The following is a 15,201-nucleotide window of genomic DNA, read 5'->3' as shown; positions in this document are numbered from 1 at the left end:
TCCTGTCATTGGGTGCTCACTTGTAACACTGGTACCATTTGTCAGAAATGAACTCGGTACAGCATTTTGTCATGTGATTATTTGCCAGTGACAGGGTGTTGTTAGGAGGCCAAATTTACAGATCTAGAAAGTGCAGTAAGGCACAGGTAAAGTAGTTTGTTTCGACTGCCTTTCTTGACTTCAGATAATTAGAGACAGAAAGAAGTCACACGAGATGAGTTACTAATTGCTCAGTAACATACATGTACTAATACTCAAGATTGATACCTCTTTTTGGTAAATGTTCCCATGACTTTTGTGCAGCTGGAATTGTCTCCTCCGCAAATACCGCACTTATCATACTGGAGCTTTGAACCAATGATGCCGTCACAGCCAGTTCGGATGCATTTTCCCCGGACACAGACTGAGTTACTGTATGGCCTGCATTCAGTTCCATCTGTTACCTAGGGAATCAGGTGACTGTTAGTTAAAACTGCCATGGAAAAGATTTGCTTTTGTGAGTCTGTTTAGCAAATATTTGTATCATCCATATCAAAGCCTAGAAGTCATTTAAAAATATGCTATACGATCCGAACAAATACAACAGAGCATTTCTAAAATGGTGGAGGTACAAATTCATTTAATGAATTTGTGCTTACTTGGTGTTTAGCCAGATGAATACCAGCACAGAGCTTGGCAGCCAGACTAAGTTGCTATAACACTTCTAGCACAGAAGCAGCCTAAATTTAGTGGAATGGCGGAAAGCAATGACAGACAATTCTACCACAAGACACTAAGGTCTGATTTTAAAGAAGATTTCATAACTTATAAATAATAGTAAAAACTGTAGACAGCCTTTCATTTGAACATTTCAGTTCACATATCAGTTACCACATCCTCATAACATTTAGAGGAAGAAAACTGCAAGAGTAAGTGTGGGAGCCATTTCAGTTTGAGTTGCATCTCGTATAACATAAACTGACCACATAAATTAATTGTCTTCACATGAGTTACTCTAGATTCCCATAACACAGTTCAGGGTAACATTTATTCTTTAAATTATTCTCCCTYCTCTATAAAACCCTAGAGTCGCAAATGACTCTCCAGGCAGAAATCCTTTCATTTACCCACTCCAGGAAATTTAATGCAGAGTACACTAATAACCACATATTATTATGAATTCATAAATTTAGATGTGGAAAAACATACCTAATTTAGAGGCCAGTTCTGGTCCTAATTTTAACCAGTGGATCAAAACAGTATATCTGGTTTGMTATCTGTATATATACTGTTAAGTCTTTGGGTTGTATGATTAAATTAAATTAAAGCTATGTACAACTTAGTATATAGCTATGTAAAGCTATATGCAACGTAGTATACAGTTATGTATAGTATATACCTGGAAAGCTTTCAAAGGCATAGGACACTTCTAAATTGAAATCTGAAATCATAACTGAAGATCCCATTACCTTTTGAGAAAATACCACATAATAGCCAGTTCCTTTGGCTCGGCAGGTGAGCTTGCAAACATCTCCAGGAAGTACTCCAGCATACTTGGGTACCCATTCAACAAATGTTTTCACACCCTTTGCATCAGATTGATAGCCATTCCTTGCTTCACACTGCTCTTGTCGGAAAGATTTAGCTGTAGAATTATTTGTATCATTAGTGATCATTTCAGAACATGCTGCGAATATCATTATGTCCATCTATTATTCCATTTTTTGATTTGCTTTACYGTAACTTTTAAGTCATATCATTTCTTCACTTTGCTTCCTAGCAGTCCTTTGAATCATTTAACTATTTAAACTTGGGAATCTTCCCTAGACATAGTAAGAATTAAATGATTGCAGTGTGCCTTACTGTTCCTTTTTCAAGTGTGTGAAGTTTGTTTTCATTGGCATATCCATCCTTTTTGTTTGGGGTCTAGGTTGGGCTTGGGGAAGAATTACGGTATTGTATTAATATTGAACATCTTGCTGTGGTAAGTAATTCTTATTATGTGTTGGAAAAACTATACTGAACTCAGTAACATTCACATTTTTTTTGTCTAGACACACACAGACTGGAGCACAGAGGTACTTTGGCAGCTATGCAACATACCATTTGCTGGGCAAGGTGTGACATTGCAGGAGCGATAGATGGCCCTCTTGCCAGTGCAGTACCTGCCGTTGTTTCTGGGAGCTGGGTTGTTGCAGTGACGATAAGCAAACTGAACTCCTCCACCACAGGTGCGGGAACACTGTCCCCAAGGTCCCCAGGACCCCCAGTTACCATGGTTGGAAGCCTGAAACAAATGAGGCAGTGGGAAGTAAGAGCATCATCTAAAAGTTAATGTGAATAAGAATAAATAAATCTCAAAGACATGCTTTCTTCAACTGGGGAAAACTCTTCTCATCAGGGATAAAAAGCAGCTTCATCTGAGGAGACTTTTTTCTGTGTATTGATGACATCTCACATAGCTCTGTGCAGACAAGGCTATGGCAATACCATGCTTCATTCTGCACAGCCAGCTTCAGCGTATTTCCCAAAATGCACACATCTTACTAGAAATACTAACTATACTCTCATATATGCCTTATCATTTTTTTGTTCTTCCAYCAAAGGCCCATTTAAACTAGCTGGCAGGGATTCTGTGATTGTTCTGCATTATGAGACCTAATCACAATATCATCAATTTATGCAAGGATTTATAACTATACCTGAAYCTCCATTCTGAGGAACAGTGTTCAATATCTTATGTTAACGAGTTTTGTTTCCAAAGGCCTACTTCACACATACGCTACATACAAATATGAGTCAATATCCACAGTTTCACCAAGTCAATCATCTACCCAAATTACACTGGCGATCATCCAATGATTGCCTCTATTTTTCTCTTCTGTAAATGCGAAAGATTGAATTTAAGAAATGAAGGTGTAACATGAAAAAGTCTGACAAGAAGACTGAAGTCAAAGTTGCTACTGAACCAAGAGCGTGATGTTCCAGGAATACTGGGGCAAGAGATAGAGCTATCAGATACAATTTGCAACTCTGTTAATTTGGCTCCCTAAATAGAACAGTGCACCAATTTACAAGTGTTACATGAAAAAAAGGCTATCTTCTAAAACTAAAGATGCTACAAATTGATTTGAACTGTTCTCCTGTTTTGTAGGAGAACCCGAATGGGTAAATCCTCCTCTCAGTTTGCCAGGAATGAAGGTTTTCATACCTCAAGAAAAAGAAATCATCCTTGATTTCAGCAACATTTTTCCTATATCCCTCACTAATAAAATGCCAACTATGCGTTAAAAAATAAAGCAACTCTTTGGACCAACATCGTCAAAATCCTTCCACTCCCATGGAAATCATCACCTTTCAGGATTTTGCCTTCTGAAATTCCCCAGGATCACAGCCGATGACTTACCGAGTAATATTTTTTCTTGGTTTTGTCAACGCATTTTCCCTGGAGGCAGATCCTCCCTTTCCCACAGGGCGTCCCCTCCACGGCAGGTAGCTTCTTAGTCAGACAGACCATCTGGCCCTGGCGGACCACGGCACACCAGAGGCGAGAGCACACGTCCATGCCGGGACACACTGTGTACTCATCTCCGAAGGCCAGCTTGCACTGGCGAATGGCATCGTAAGTCTGTCCTGGGAGCTCCTCAGGGCCCAGGATCTGCTTTCTTGGTTGGTCCAACAAGCAGTTGCCTGGAAGAGCAACCCAACATGTTATTACTCACTGCCCTAAGTTTCTCTGCAGTACTGTAAATTTGTTATTTGAGTTAGGCAGGCTGGTAATAGCTGTGAACCTCATTCGGAGGATGCTGTGACGCCCCCGGAATGACTCCCAGAGGTATCATCAGACTCTGGACAAGGTCGCATGGTTGCAACTCTGTCCTCTCAGCAATGTCCCAGGTGTCAAGCTGTCTATTTATTTCCAGTCCAAGGCTGGAAATGAATTTTACTGACATTCACTCAGCCTTCCACTCTGTTTCCTTTATTCAAATTGACTCTGAACATACTCCAGCCTATTTATCAATTTGTCATTTAAGGAATGATCAGGATGCGTGGCAAAGTAAGCAAAGCCTTCTTGTGAATTTTGAGCCAGCACTTTTGAAATGGTAAAGCTTCTGGGAAGCCAGAAAAAAAATCACACACACACACAAAAAAAAAACAATCCAAAAGACTTGTAGCCAATGAGGCCCTTACAAAATAGGAAGAAAAAAAATGGATCAAATGGAAAATAAAAGCTGCATATCAAAGTTAATGCTTGTGGTAAATCTCCACTGAGTTTCCCTTGTAAGGAAGGATACTTCAGAGTTGTTTTGAAGAGTGCTACACATTGCATTTAAAACAGAAAAAAAAAAAGCAATAAAAATTATATACATAAAACCCAGAAAATAATGCWGAATAATTATGCAGAAGTTACAATTTGTTTGCTACAAATTCTAAGAATGGGAATTCACATTCTGATTCTTGAAAAAAATCTACTGATTTTTTTTCCCTCACTACTGAAAATCTTACTTGTTGTCATACAATATTATTTATTCAGCATAACCTCTTTTACATCCCAGGAAAGGGTTATGTGGTCTGGGCAAGCTTCCCTTATCCTTGACCAAAATAATTTACCACAACTTATCACACTTTGCAACTCACACCAGTATTCTTCAGTTGGATCACGGGCAAAAAAGGCTCACTGTAAAAATCTCACCGTAGGTCCAAGATATAGTCCCATCACTCAAACAATGGTTTGTGTTTTCCCTCCAGAATACACATTTACTGTGATTATTCTTTTTTTTTTCCCTCTAAAGATGAAGGCCAATTAGCCATATTCAGCCAAAAATCCTTTCTGAATCATCACTCCCTACTGAAAACCCTCTACCTTGTTAAACTTGTTGTTTCATCTGTCCTTTGCTGACCTTGATTTACCCTGCTTTTATCTTTAATCTGTATTATGCTGACTTTTTAATGAAGACAAGGTGTGCCAATGCTAACTGGTGAGATGACTGCAATGAGATAAAGATAATTAAAAGTACCCTACTGTTCAAAGCTCTTTATAGTGCAAAACATTACAAAAATATGGTGAAAAGTGAGGAAGCACAGATGTTTTCTATAAAGTAGGTTGCCTGGATTTCTAAGGAGGAAATCATTGGCAACAGTTTCTGTCAAAAATACATCTTATGAAAATAGAGAACAGATTATACTCTTCTACTTCGTGAACTTTGTATGAAGGAATAAGCTGCACTAGTGGTGGGTCAATGACAAGATGACCAAGCCAACCTTTGGAGGTACACACTTCTAGTAAATAGTGCAGTGCTTATCAAATTCCCACAGTGGAACCACTATTCAGTATTTTGAATCACTATGATCCACCCTAACTGACATGATGGAAAATCTGAATATAAAGAATTAGAAGAAAAATCACATTCTTGTATATACTTGAATTTTCAGGCATTAGTTAACACTCATATAGATAATTTTCATACCTAAATAGTAAACAAGTTTCAGAACCATATGTTGCAAATACAGTATTATTTCCCCCACCTCAAACAGAAGGGGAGTGAGTTTCAAAGTTCCCCTTAACTGATACTGCTCTTAACAGATACTGCTCTGAGGAAACACACACACTACAAAGCCATACATTCCAGCTCATCTCACATGATAAATTTGAAACTGAAGATAGGAAAGGCCCCGAAGGCTTACCCACTGCAAAAAACCCTGTCTTTGCATTTATATACAGCAACAGTAGTAATCTCTGTTTAGACAAGTTCCAGTGAAGTGCAGGTGTTTCTACCACCACCTCGTCTAACCTCCTACTTTGCAACGGTCAGAAAACATTGGAGGTAAGAGCTGGAGAWGGTTTGCCCTTAGCTGCCTGGTTAAGGGGACAGAAAGGACTTCACTTCACTACAGTACATAGAACAGGTATATACTACTATTCCTACTATTGGTCCTGAGTTCCAAGGAATATCTGTGCACCCTGGAAAAGAGCAACATTCTTGCCTAATGATGGTGGTAATGGTGCCACCTCATTGTCTCTCCTCAGTGTTATGGGCAATATGCCCTGGAAGAACAGGCAGAATAAAGTATGTGCAGGAAGCAGATAAGCAGGTCATAAATTAATTAAAATAGGAACAGGCTTATTTTTCAGAATACATAGAGCACTAAGCACACTGACTAAACACAATAAATTGCAAGAAATCACATCACAGGCTAGAAGCTGATATGATAATAAAGGCAATTAGTACCTTAGGGAAGAGCAGGCTAAAAGTGAATGAAAATAAATGTCACCCGCCTTCTGGACACTAACTGAACTTTTTCTTCCTAAATGTCAAACTGCTGAGTGAGGTTAATACATGACTGTAATCTCACGGTGAAATCATGGTAATAATGATTATAGTTCTCAGACTGGGCTACAGAGGACAGAGAATCAGCACCCTGATCTTCCCCAGACCTGCACAAAACATTTACATTGGGAATTTTTTATCTCACTTTAGCGGCATGTAATGCCAATGTCTGCAGTTCAATCAACTCTCAGAGTCTTCACTGGTCAGTACAAGCAGTGTATAGTGTAATTCAGCGCCACTGATGCAACTGGTAAGAAAAAACATACCATTGACGCCGTTGATAAGACAACTCCTCACTGTAATGGAAATTTAAATACCCAGTTGACGTGTAGCTATCTACATAGTAAATATCCATGTTTAACAAGATGAATCCCCTTTCTAACATTACTTTCTAGATTTATAAGATGGGAAACTACTTTTTAAAACAGTGACTTTCATATTTGTTTGGTTTCATAGAGAATGTTTATGTTCTGTTAAGACAAATCTTTAACTTAAATAGCTACAGAAAAAAATAAACTTCACATAAAAATAAGACTTCTGCTTTGAAAACAGGTTTCTGAAGGCCTGACCTATCAAGAAAACACATTCCCTAAACATTATCTTCCTGGTGTTACACCAATAGACTCAATAATAAAAATGATTTCCAGATAAGACTAAAGGCTCAATTTTTCCAAGAATTTTTTCATCATGTTGGAAAAATTACTAGGCTATGTGCCTGAAGGATAGCTACTCATCAGTACTGGAAATAARAATGTACTCCCATCCATCTCTTAACTAACTTATAGATCCTAAGCTCCCTATGTGCAATCTAAAATAAATGACTTTGTGAGCTGTGTCAGCCACTGAAGACTATTAAACAAATTACAGGAAGGCAACATTCATTCTGAACAAGAAGACCATGATGTGACTCTGAAAGATTTGAAGCTGTTACTTACTCCTACTGAAAAAAAGAAATTGCAGAATTTCTATTTCTAGATCTGTCAGTTTGCCTGTTGCTCCTCTTTCTGGGGAGAGAGGGACTAGTTCATGGGTAAAGGCCCAAATTTCAAGTATGTCTCAGTACACACAAGCCAAAGGTGAGGTGGGTGGCGGAGATGCTGTGTTCACGTTCTTTGTTTTTGGGAAAGTAGCTGGCTGGATGCACAATACAGTGAAGAAGCCAGATCACATAAAAAAGGGAGGAAACAAAACCCTTTTTCACCTTCCCATAGGAGAAGAACATAGGAGGAACTGGGGCTTAGAGTTTCTTGCTCTAAGAGGTGATAGAAGGATGGCTGCTAAGGTGCCATTCTCACCCCAGAGAGCATATACTGTGAAACTCACAGGTGAGACTAAAGGCAACGAAAGTAATTGAGCTCAGAAAGGACAGATCTCTTACACATGTGGAAACCAAGTTGCTAAAGTCAATGCCAGAGCAATATGGATCATAAAATAGGACAGCACAGATTAATGGGTCTAATAAAATTGAAAGAAAAAAAATGAAGCAATTCTCCAGATACAAGAATATAAGAGAAAATATTTTGGAGAGCACTGAAATTAGCCAGCAAAATATTTAAAAGCAAAAAACTCTTTACATTCAGCTGGCATACCATACTTTTTATCCATAAGTATTTCAGTTACCATAACAACTTGGTCCATTCAGTCAATTATGTCATTTTTATCTCAGCATTTTGGAATTTGAATGGCTTGTTTAAGAACTACAGTTTCTCTGGGAGCACAAGGAAGACTTTAAAAATCATTTAAAAGTGCAGACTATGTTTTATTATTAACTTTTTGCAAAATGAAAGTTTTGCACTTACTCTCCAAAGAATAAAGGACATATTTTACAAATATTACTTTAAAGACCTAGAAGCTAGGCTTCTGGACAGAAGAAGTCTTTTGTCACTGGGGACTCTAATTCTTGCTTATGGCCCTTCTAGTACTTGCTTTATAAGAATAATAAATGTCATTAATGGTAGTAAGAATTATATGCATACACTCTGCTCATATGTGTAGCTAACACTAAGCAGATCATAACAGCCCTTTTAACTTCAGTGAGAAACCAAAGCATTTCCTTGTATCCTCTTTTTAAAGTACTTTCTGAATTTGTTTCTGTAGCATTTGGAAAAACAATTAATTTCACGCTTTTAAAAAAGCTTGCCATGTTCCCAACCAAATTTTTGCCAATACATGCTATATCAACTCTCTCTTTTCTTTTGTATGCAACCACACAAAGCCTTTGCCAGTCTTTGAGACAATTGACTTTTTCTGTTAAGTATCCCCAAAATCATCCTGAAGATAAGCACAGAATGAAAAAGCTGGTATAAAATGTTAATATTCCTAAAATGGTTCATAGCAAAAAAAGACATGTAGCAGACCCAGGAGTGATAGTACATACCATGACCATCATCGAAAAATTCTGTTATAGTTGCTGAAGTGCATTTCGACCAGGGTTTGGAAGCATCAATGCTAGTGAGAATGGAGGACATCAAGCGTTTGTCTTCCATGGAGCCAAAGTTCTCCTCACAGAATTTGGAGTCATCGTGGGAAAGTCCAAGCAAGTGCCCTGCAGGAATGAAATAAGTAAATAAAATGATACTGCTATCCTGAATAGAATTTACAAGCTAGACTTATAGTCAAGGTAAGATGAACTGTGCAGTTCATTCTAACAGAAATGCAAAGGAGGCTACTTGAAATGCTGTATCTCTGATGAAAGACAAAAGAGCTCTGCATATTTATACCACTAGCAGTGAAGTAATCCCATCAGCTGACATTTCAAGCCACTGTGCTGATTTAAACATGATGAAAACCAAAGTGAACTGTATTCATTTTTTTTAGTCTTTAAATTAGTTGGTCCTGTTTTCCAAATCATCTGTAGCAAGAAAGACTAGTATCTCACTCTATAAAAACATTTAGTGATTGTTCAGAAAGTTGTGACAATACATTTCTAAATGTATGCAAATGCTAATGTTTACAGAATAAGTACCAATATGACAAATCAAACTGCATGAGGTTCTTATACTGTATGAAGTCCTGAAGGATGAGCACTCTCTGCAATACATCAGTGAGAATAAACTTGTCACATGGTCTCTTCCATGTATGCCAGCCAGTCTGTCTTATTTTGCATGAGGTTTTCTTTTCATTGTTATTTTGACTAAAGTTTTAGTCCTGTAGGATTTTACTTTTAAATATAGACAGTATTCGATATTTTTAATTACATAACACAAATGTGCACACAAAATAGCAGATGATCAAATTCATGTGAACATTTAGTACCTAGATGAGTTTATTCTGGTGCCAGATCAGCTTCTATAAAGGTGACAGCAGCATTTATGGTAAAGCACTGGTCCCTGTCTTCTCTAGTCTGTGGGCAACAATAATAGATTGCAGGCAACATACTTGTTCACTCTGTTTAATTTCCACTCCCATATCGCATTATGTCACAGCCAACTTTATCCAAAGGGTAGAAGAGTAAGAATGAGCATCAAGCTACAAAAGGGTTCAGCTGGACATTATCATTCATCCCCTTCAACCAAGGCCAGCAGATGATTAGCCAGACTTGCAGGGTTAGAGCATAAGGGCTTTAATGGTAAAGACAGAGACCACCCACGAAAGGCACTGCATGGAAACAAATCTTATGCCCCACACATGCCTGTGAGGCTGAAGACATGCAAACTATTCTGCAGTATCTGAAAGCCTTCTCTGTACCACAGCCTCCACATTTAGCTGTAACTGTTGTAGACTAGCTGGAAGGTGACAAAAGCAAGAACACTGATGGTAAGATATAAAACACTGGTATTCCTAGTAATAGCCATGGCAATGGTGATAACAATAATAACCTACATACAATGTAGGCTAGAAAAGCAGAACATCAGTAAAACCTATTTATTGTATATATTTTCTGTTATTTTGTTTTGGCCTGTGTTGGGGGAAAAGTCAAGAGGAAAAAGATTGGAGTAGCACCCATTGGCTAGCAAAATCGGAGGTTAGAAAATAGCCCAGCTCCTTGTCCAGAAATTAGTGTTAAAACTGCAGCAGACCTTAGATGAGAGTTTCTGTCCTGTGAGACAGGTCAAGCTACCGAGGTTAACATCTGCTGATGCTGGGTCCCTGATTTAAGGATGGAGCTGCCGTAAAGTGGCAAGAGGACCTTGATCTGTCATTCCTACTTCTGCTAGTGATGACTAAGAATGGATACAGTCAGTATTTATTCTTCAGCTACTAAATCCCCACAGGAGGTAGGAGGGAAAGGAGGAGGAGGAGGGTAGGTGGGTGTTTAGGAGAATGAAAAGAGACTTGCCCTTTTTCTCCACTTGTCTCTACACATGCACACTTTCACCAGCATTATTCAAATGCAGCTTCTCTTTGAAAAAAGGCCCTGCAGTGTAATAAATGCTGGTAAGAACTTATTCAAGCAGCCTGGTTTAATACTGATGAGAGTCAAACTATTTAAAAGTTCTTTCTCTACTACTTTCTGCTATTGTAATGCTGTGCTGTTAAATTTATGAACACACTTGTTGCAAGAACATAATGAATCAAATATTTACATTGATTGCATTCCTAATTACCAACATATTTTATATGAAAGGTTTTGGATTATTTTTGCCAAGAAGTATAAAGACTTCCATTTGAAAATACTTATAATTTAATTTATGGGCCACATTCTGCTACCTGTATTTTCTTCAGACATAGCTGAATATCAGTAGGCCCTTGTCAAGTTCCAGTCTGACATAACACCATGTAAAAAAACAGTTGCTTGATGAACAGATTGCAACCTTTGCTTTGCTTTACTTAAGTGAAATGTTCTATTGAACAAAATAATACATTAATATGATTATTATTTCAAAAAGCAACATTCCTCTGATAGAATCCAAACAATCAGTGCACCATTTCTAACCTACAGCACTTTCAAAGTGTCACAGGTCTAAGGGTATCATGAATCAGCAGCTACTCTGCCAACGACGGCTGCCTCTGACTTTGCCAGTCTTACACATCAACAAAGACTTTCTTCAGGAAACACAAAGATAATGTTATTTTTGGCTCTCTTTGTATACGATGTTATCTCCATGCTTGTACTACTCATGTTAATGCAGTGAATTGCACCAGGTCACACCTCACATCTGAGAACTACATGCACAGATGACATTTTAATGAGCCTTGATGTATGCATAGTATTAATGCAACTACAACCACTTACTGTGGACATTAAATAACTTCTTGTAGCAAGTTTCACCAGGGTTTTTACTAACTCAAGCAAGTATGTACTAGACAGCACCTTAGCCATACGTAGTTACTAAAGAGCACTTTAGCCACCATGTACCAGCTCTTCTTGAATTCTTGAATGCAAGGAACTTTTTAATTCAGATCTGCATTGCTTTGCAGAGGTGTTTAGGCGTTTCAGACAGTTTCTTGCAATTTACTTGAATCTGTGTACCTAAATATGCATAAATTTCCAACCAATTAAACAGGAATACTTACACAAAATAGGCCTAGCAAGAAGAGAAATACAATGCTGGTTAGGTCTAAGTTTCATTATAGCAGTCTTCACTGAGACAACTTATATGCTTTTGCATCTATGCATTTGCATCTAATGTCTCAAGACTGACCATAGTTATAATAGTGAAATAAATGATTTATTTGTGAAATAAGATAATGCGATCCTGCTGCTAAAAAAGGGGTTTCACTTCTAGTTATTGGAATATTATTCAATTATTCTTGAATAATAAAAGCTGTGGGTTTGCTCTTAGAAGTTGAACTCATTAACACTATATAGCATACAAAGTACATTCAGCATAGATTAGGAATAATAGTTTGGTGTTAATCAGTAGTTTGAACAATTAACTTTGCAGCATTCTCAACATTTCATAACACCATTCAGAACCATACAAAACTCTGACATGCAGGACAGAACTCAAGTGTTTGAATGTCCACTGATATAATCCTGTAACACCTACCCACTTAAGATGTGACCTCATTCTCTATAAGAGTTCTGTTCTTGCATAATTATACTCCACTTTTCACAATTTTGATCAACTTATGGGATAGAGATCCCACATAAGCATGATCATATATCAAGACTTAACACAATGCCTAACTGCACAGGTCCTGCTAATGTTGATACTCCTGAATGTGCATCTTGGACATCTATGAGATTCCTTGCTACCTATGACACTCATAACAGAGTTTTCATAGCTGCAACTTCCTCCTTGACTGACTTCATCAGTTCTAGCTTCAGAAAGATATCTTTGTCTTACTCTAAGCGCTTTCTCTTCCACTCATTTGTACCTCCAGCCCTTAGCTGAAGCATGTCTGAGACACAAAATGTCCCTGCTGACCTGTGCCCTGAAACTGCACTTCCATTTTCCTCACTCCATACACCCGGAAAAGGGAATGTGCCTTACATACAAGAAAGCTTGCAACCAAATTTCGAGCTTTTCATTTAGAGCATAGACACTGAATGTTTCCCGATAAGATGGCTGCAAATCAATCTGTCTCTCAGAAACAGTTGGAGAATCTAGCTGGAGTTCCAAAAAAAARAATTCTCGGGCAACTACTGGACACAGAACATTTTAGCCCACATACTCTAGAAAATTACAGGAGACAAATGGGGTCTTCTTATGGAAAGTTCACCTTTAATTAGAGTACAGTACTTTATGATGACAAATGGGGTAAACCAAGGACATACCTCATTAACTGCCTGTACTTTTGTTATATTAAATTGGATCATTGTACCAATGCATAATGACAAGAAGTCACTTTTCTGGCACATTTTATATTTTTAAGGAGAGGCCTCCCAAAGCATCAGTGAATCTCTCATTATTGAATTAAATTTTAATTAATTAATTTTATTATTTATTTTTATTGGAATAATTAATTCTAATAAATTATTTAATTTAACAAAATTGTAATAGATTATTTAATTTAATAAACAGAAATAAAATTTCTTTGAACAATTATCACAGGGAACTAAGGTTTGCTGAAAAAATATATACAATTCTGCTGGCCAGTATTCAAGCTTCTAAATTATTCATCAGTGACACTAGTGAGTTCAGTATCTCTGTATGGCATTGAATACACATATTCTATCTAACCTTAGACATTCTCTTAACTTTGTATTTACATATATYGAGAATGAAATTTTCAAAGCATTTTGTAGAACTAAAAATTCCAATTCATATCACAACCCTCTCTCTCCATCCTAATTCAAGCTTTTAAAACATTCTGATCAGAMTAAAATGGATTAAAACAATCTTTAGACTCTGCAAAATCTTTTTCAATTTTTATTAAAACTGACCAAAATTCAGAGTATCACAGCTAACTCTGATCTCTAAATATTGCTGAACATGCTAACGTTACCACACAGAGCTCAAGACACTGGAGATGTTACTGACAGTTGCTGGTAAAGATGCTTCCTTCTAAAATAGCCAAACTGAAAAGATTGGAGGTAATTCTTTCAAGGATCCATAGGAGTGTAAGCTGTGGTTAAAAACTAAGATGTAATGAACAGAAATCTTATAATGAAAGCTTTGAAAAATGGTGCCAATTTTAGCATCACACCATTTTGTACTACTATGAGCTTCAAACTTGTTCTTGAAGAAAGAAAGGAAGGCTCCCAACAGCTGTGTAAAATGATGACTGATCGAGAATGAGTTAGTACATCATCTGATGGTTTCTCTTTAATGAAGCATCTTACTGGTGTTGACAGTTCCCACTGAGTGAAAATGACATAATTTTACCAGCAGGATGGTGTTTAGTTAAGTTATGCTGTAGGAATKCAAGGGACTTTTGGCATGGCTCAATTTGTTTAGATCCTGAAGCAAGAAACAAAAGCAGTGAAATATCAGTCACCAGACCCTGAATCCCAGTTCACTTGCACCATCTATATTCCTGAAAAGAGACCTTGGACTACCCCGGCCTCCATATCCCCAACACATACTGAAGATTAACATCTATTGCAACGCAACAGAAAARTCTACAGGATCAACAGGAGTTCCTACACCTTGTGTGACCAGGGCATACATTGAAGTAAAGTGGGAATATTCTAAAGCTTTTATTACAAGTCAGCTAAAACTTAAATCCTCTCTAAATATCAAAACACAAAGGGAAAAATATTTTGCACCGAGGAGCTCTGGGGGTATATATGGACCACATCAGAGTTATGTTGGGTGTGTGGCTAAGCATATTGAATTGCAGCTATTTTCTTCCCGGGGCACTGGAAAGCAAAACAGAAGTTTGGATATTTCTACGTTTTCTTAAAACATGTTGCCAGGCAATTCTGTACAAGTTCTTTAAATCAACTTCCTTTTTGCACTTGAATCAATGCAAAAATGACTCTGATCACATTTATTTTCCACTCTTGTCTCAAGCATAGGAATGGAGTAAATGAAAAGCAGTCCCCATGTATAGCAAGCAAAACTCAGCTTTTCATTATTAAAAAAAAAAAAAAAAAAAGGATCTTTTTATGGACATTTATAGATCTGTGTGCTGGAACTGAACCGTATGCCAAAGTGCAACTCTTGCACTATATTTGACCACAGGGCACATACAAAGTGACACAGCATGCTAAAAAATGCTAGAGGCATTGTAATTTATTTTCTTAGAAAAGCTCAGCTCGGATGAAGCATCTGTTTTTCAGTGAGGTCATGCCTTTCACCTAATTTTCCAGTGGGAATGACTGAAGTACAAAAAAAAGTCAAATGCTTTGCCCAAGGTTAGCCAGTGAGTCACTTGCTCTCAGGAGATCAGGACTCAAGAACCTCTTTGCTTGACATGCTTTAGTCTAATCACCAGACTGTAAGTTCTGGATCATCCTCTCGCTTTTCCTTCCTTCCTTCCTTCCTTCCTTCCTTCCTTCCTTCCTTCCTTCCTTCCTTCCTTCCTTCCTTCCTTCCTTCCTTCCTTCCTTCCTTCCTTC

The 15,201-nt window shown here is 37.6% G+C and overlaps 1 protein-coding gene across 1 annotated transcript in view; it reads right to left on the bottom strand.

The window, feature by feature from the left end:
* The window catches only part of ADAMTS5 (ADAM metallopeptidase with thrombospondin type 1 motif 5), a gene marked incomplete at its 5' end in the record, with an annotated part of 39,092 nt that overhangs the window by 4,715 nt on the left and 19,176 nt on the right, over positions 1-15,201 (bottom strand). Inside the window, 5 exons of the mRNA XM_026033669.1 lie at positions 268-443; positions 1,449-1,624; positions 2,083-2,266; positions 3,386-3,669; positions 8,686-8,853. Of these exons, the coding sequence (XP_025889454.1) occupies positions 268-443; positions 1,449-1,624; positions 2,083-2,266; positions 3,386-3,669; positions 8,686-8,853 (988 nt within the window). The remainder of the gene's footprint in view (positions 1-267; positions 444-1,448; positions 1,625-2,082; positions 2,267-3,385; positions 3,670-8,685; positions 8,854-15,201) is intronic.

The sequence above is a fragment of the Nothoprocta perdicaria genome, unplaced genomic scaffold (assembly GCF_003342845.1).
Source record: "Nothoprocta perdicaria isolate Ctin4 unplaced genomic scaffold, notPer1 scaffold_130, whole genome shotgun sequence".
NCBI classification, from domain to species: Eukaryota; Metazoa; Chordata; class Aves; order Tinamiformes; family Tinamidae; genus Nothoprocta; species Nothoprocta perdicaria.
Note: the sequence above shows the minus strand (reverse complement) of the source record. Positions and strands in the feature narration are given on the sequence as shown.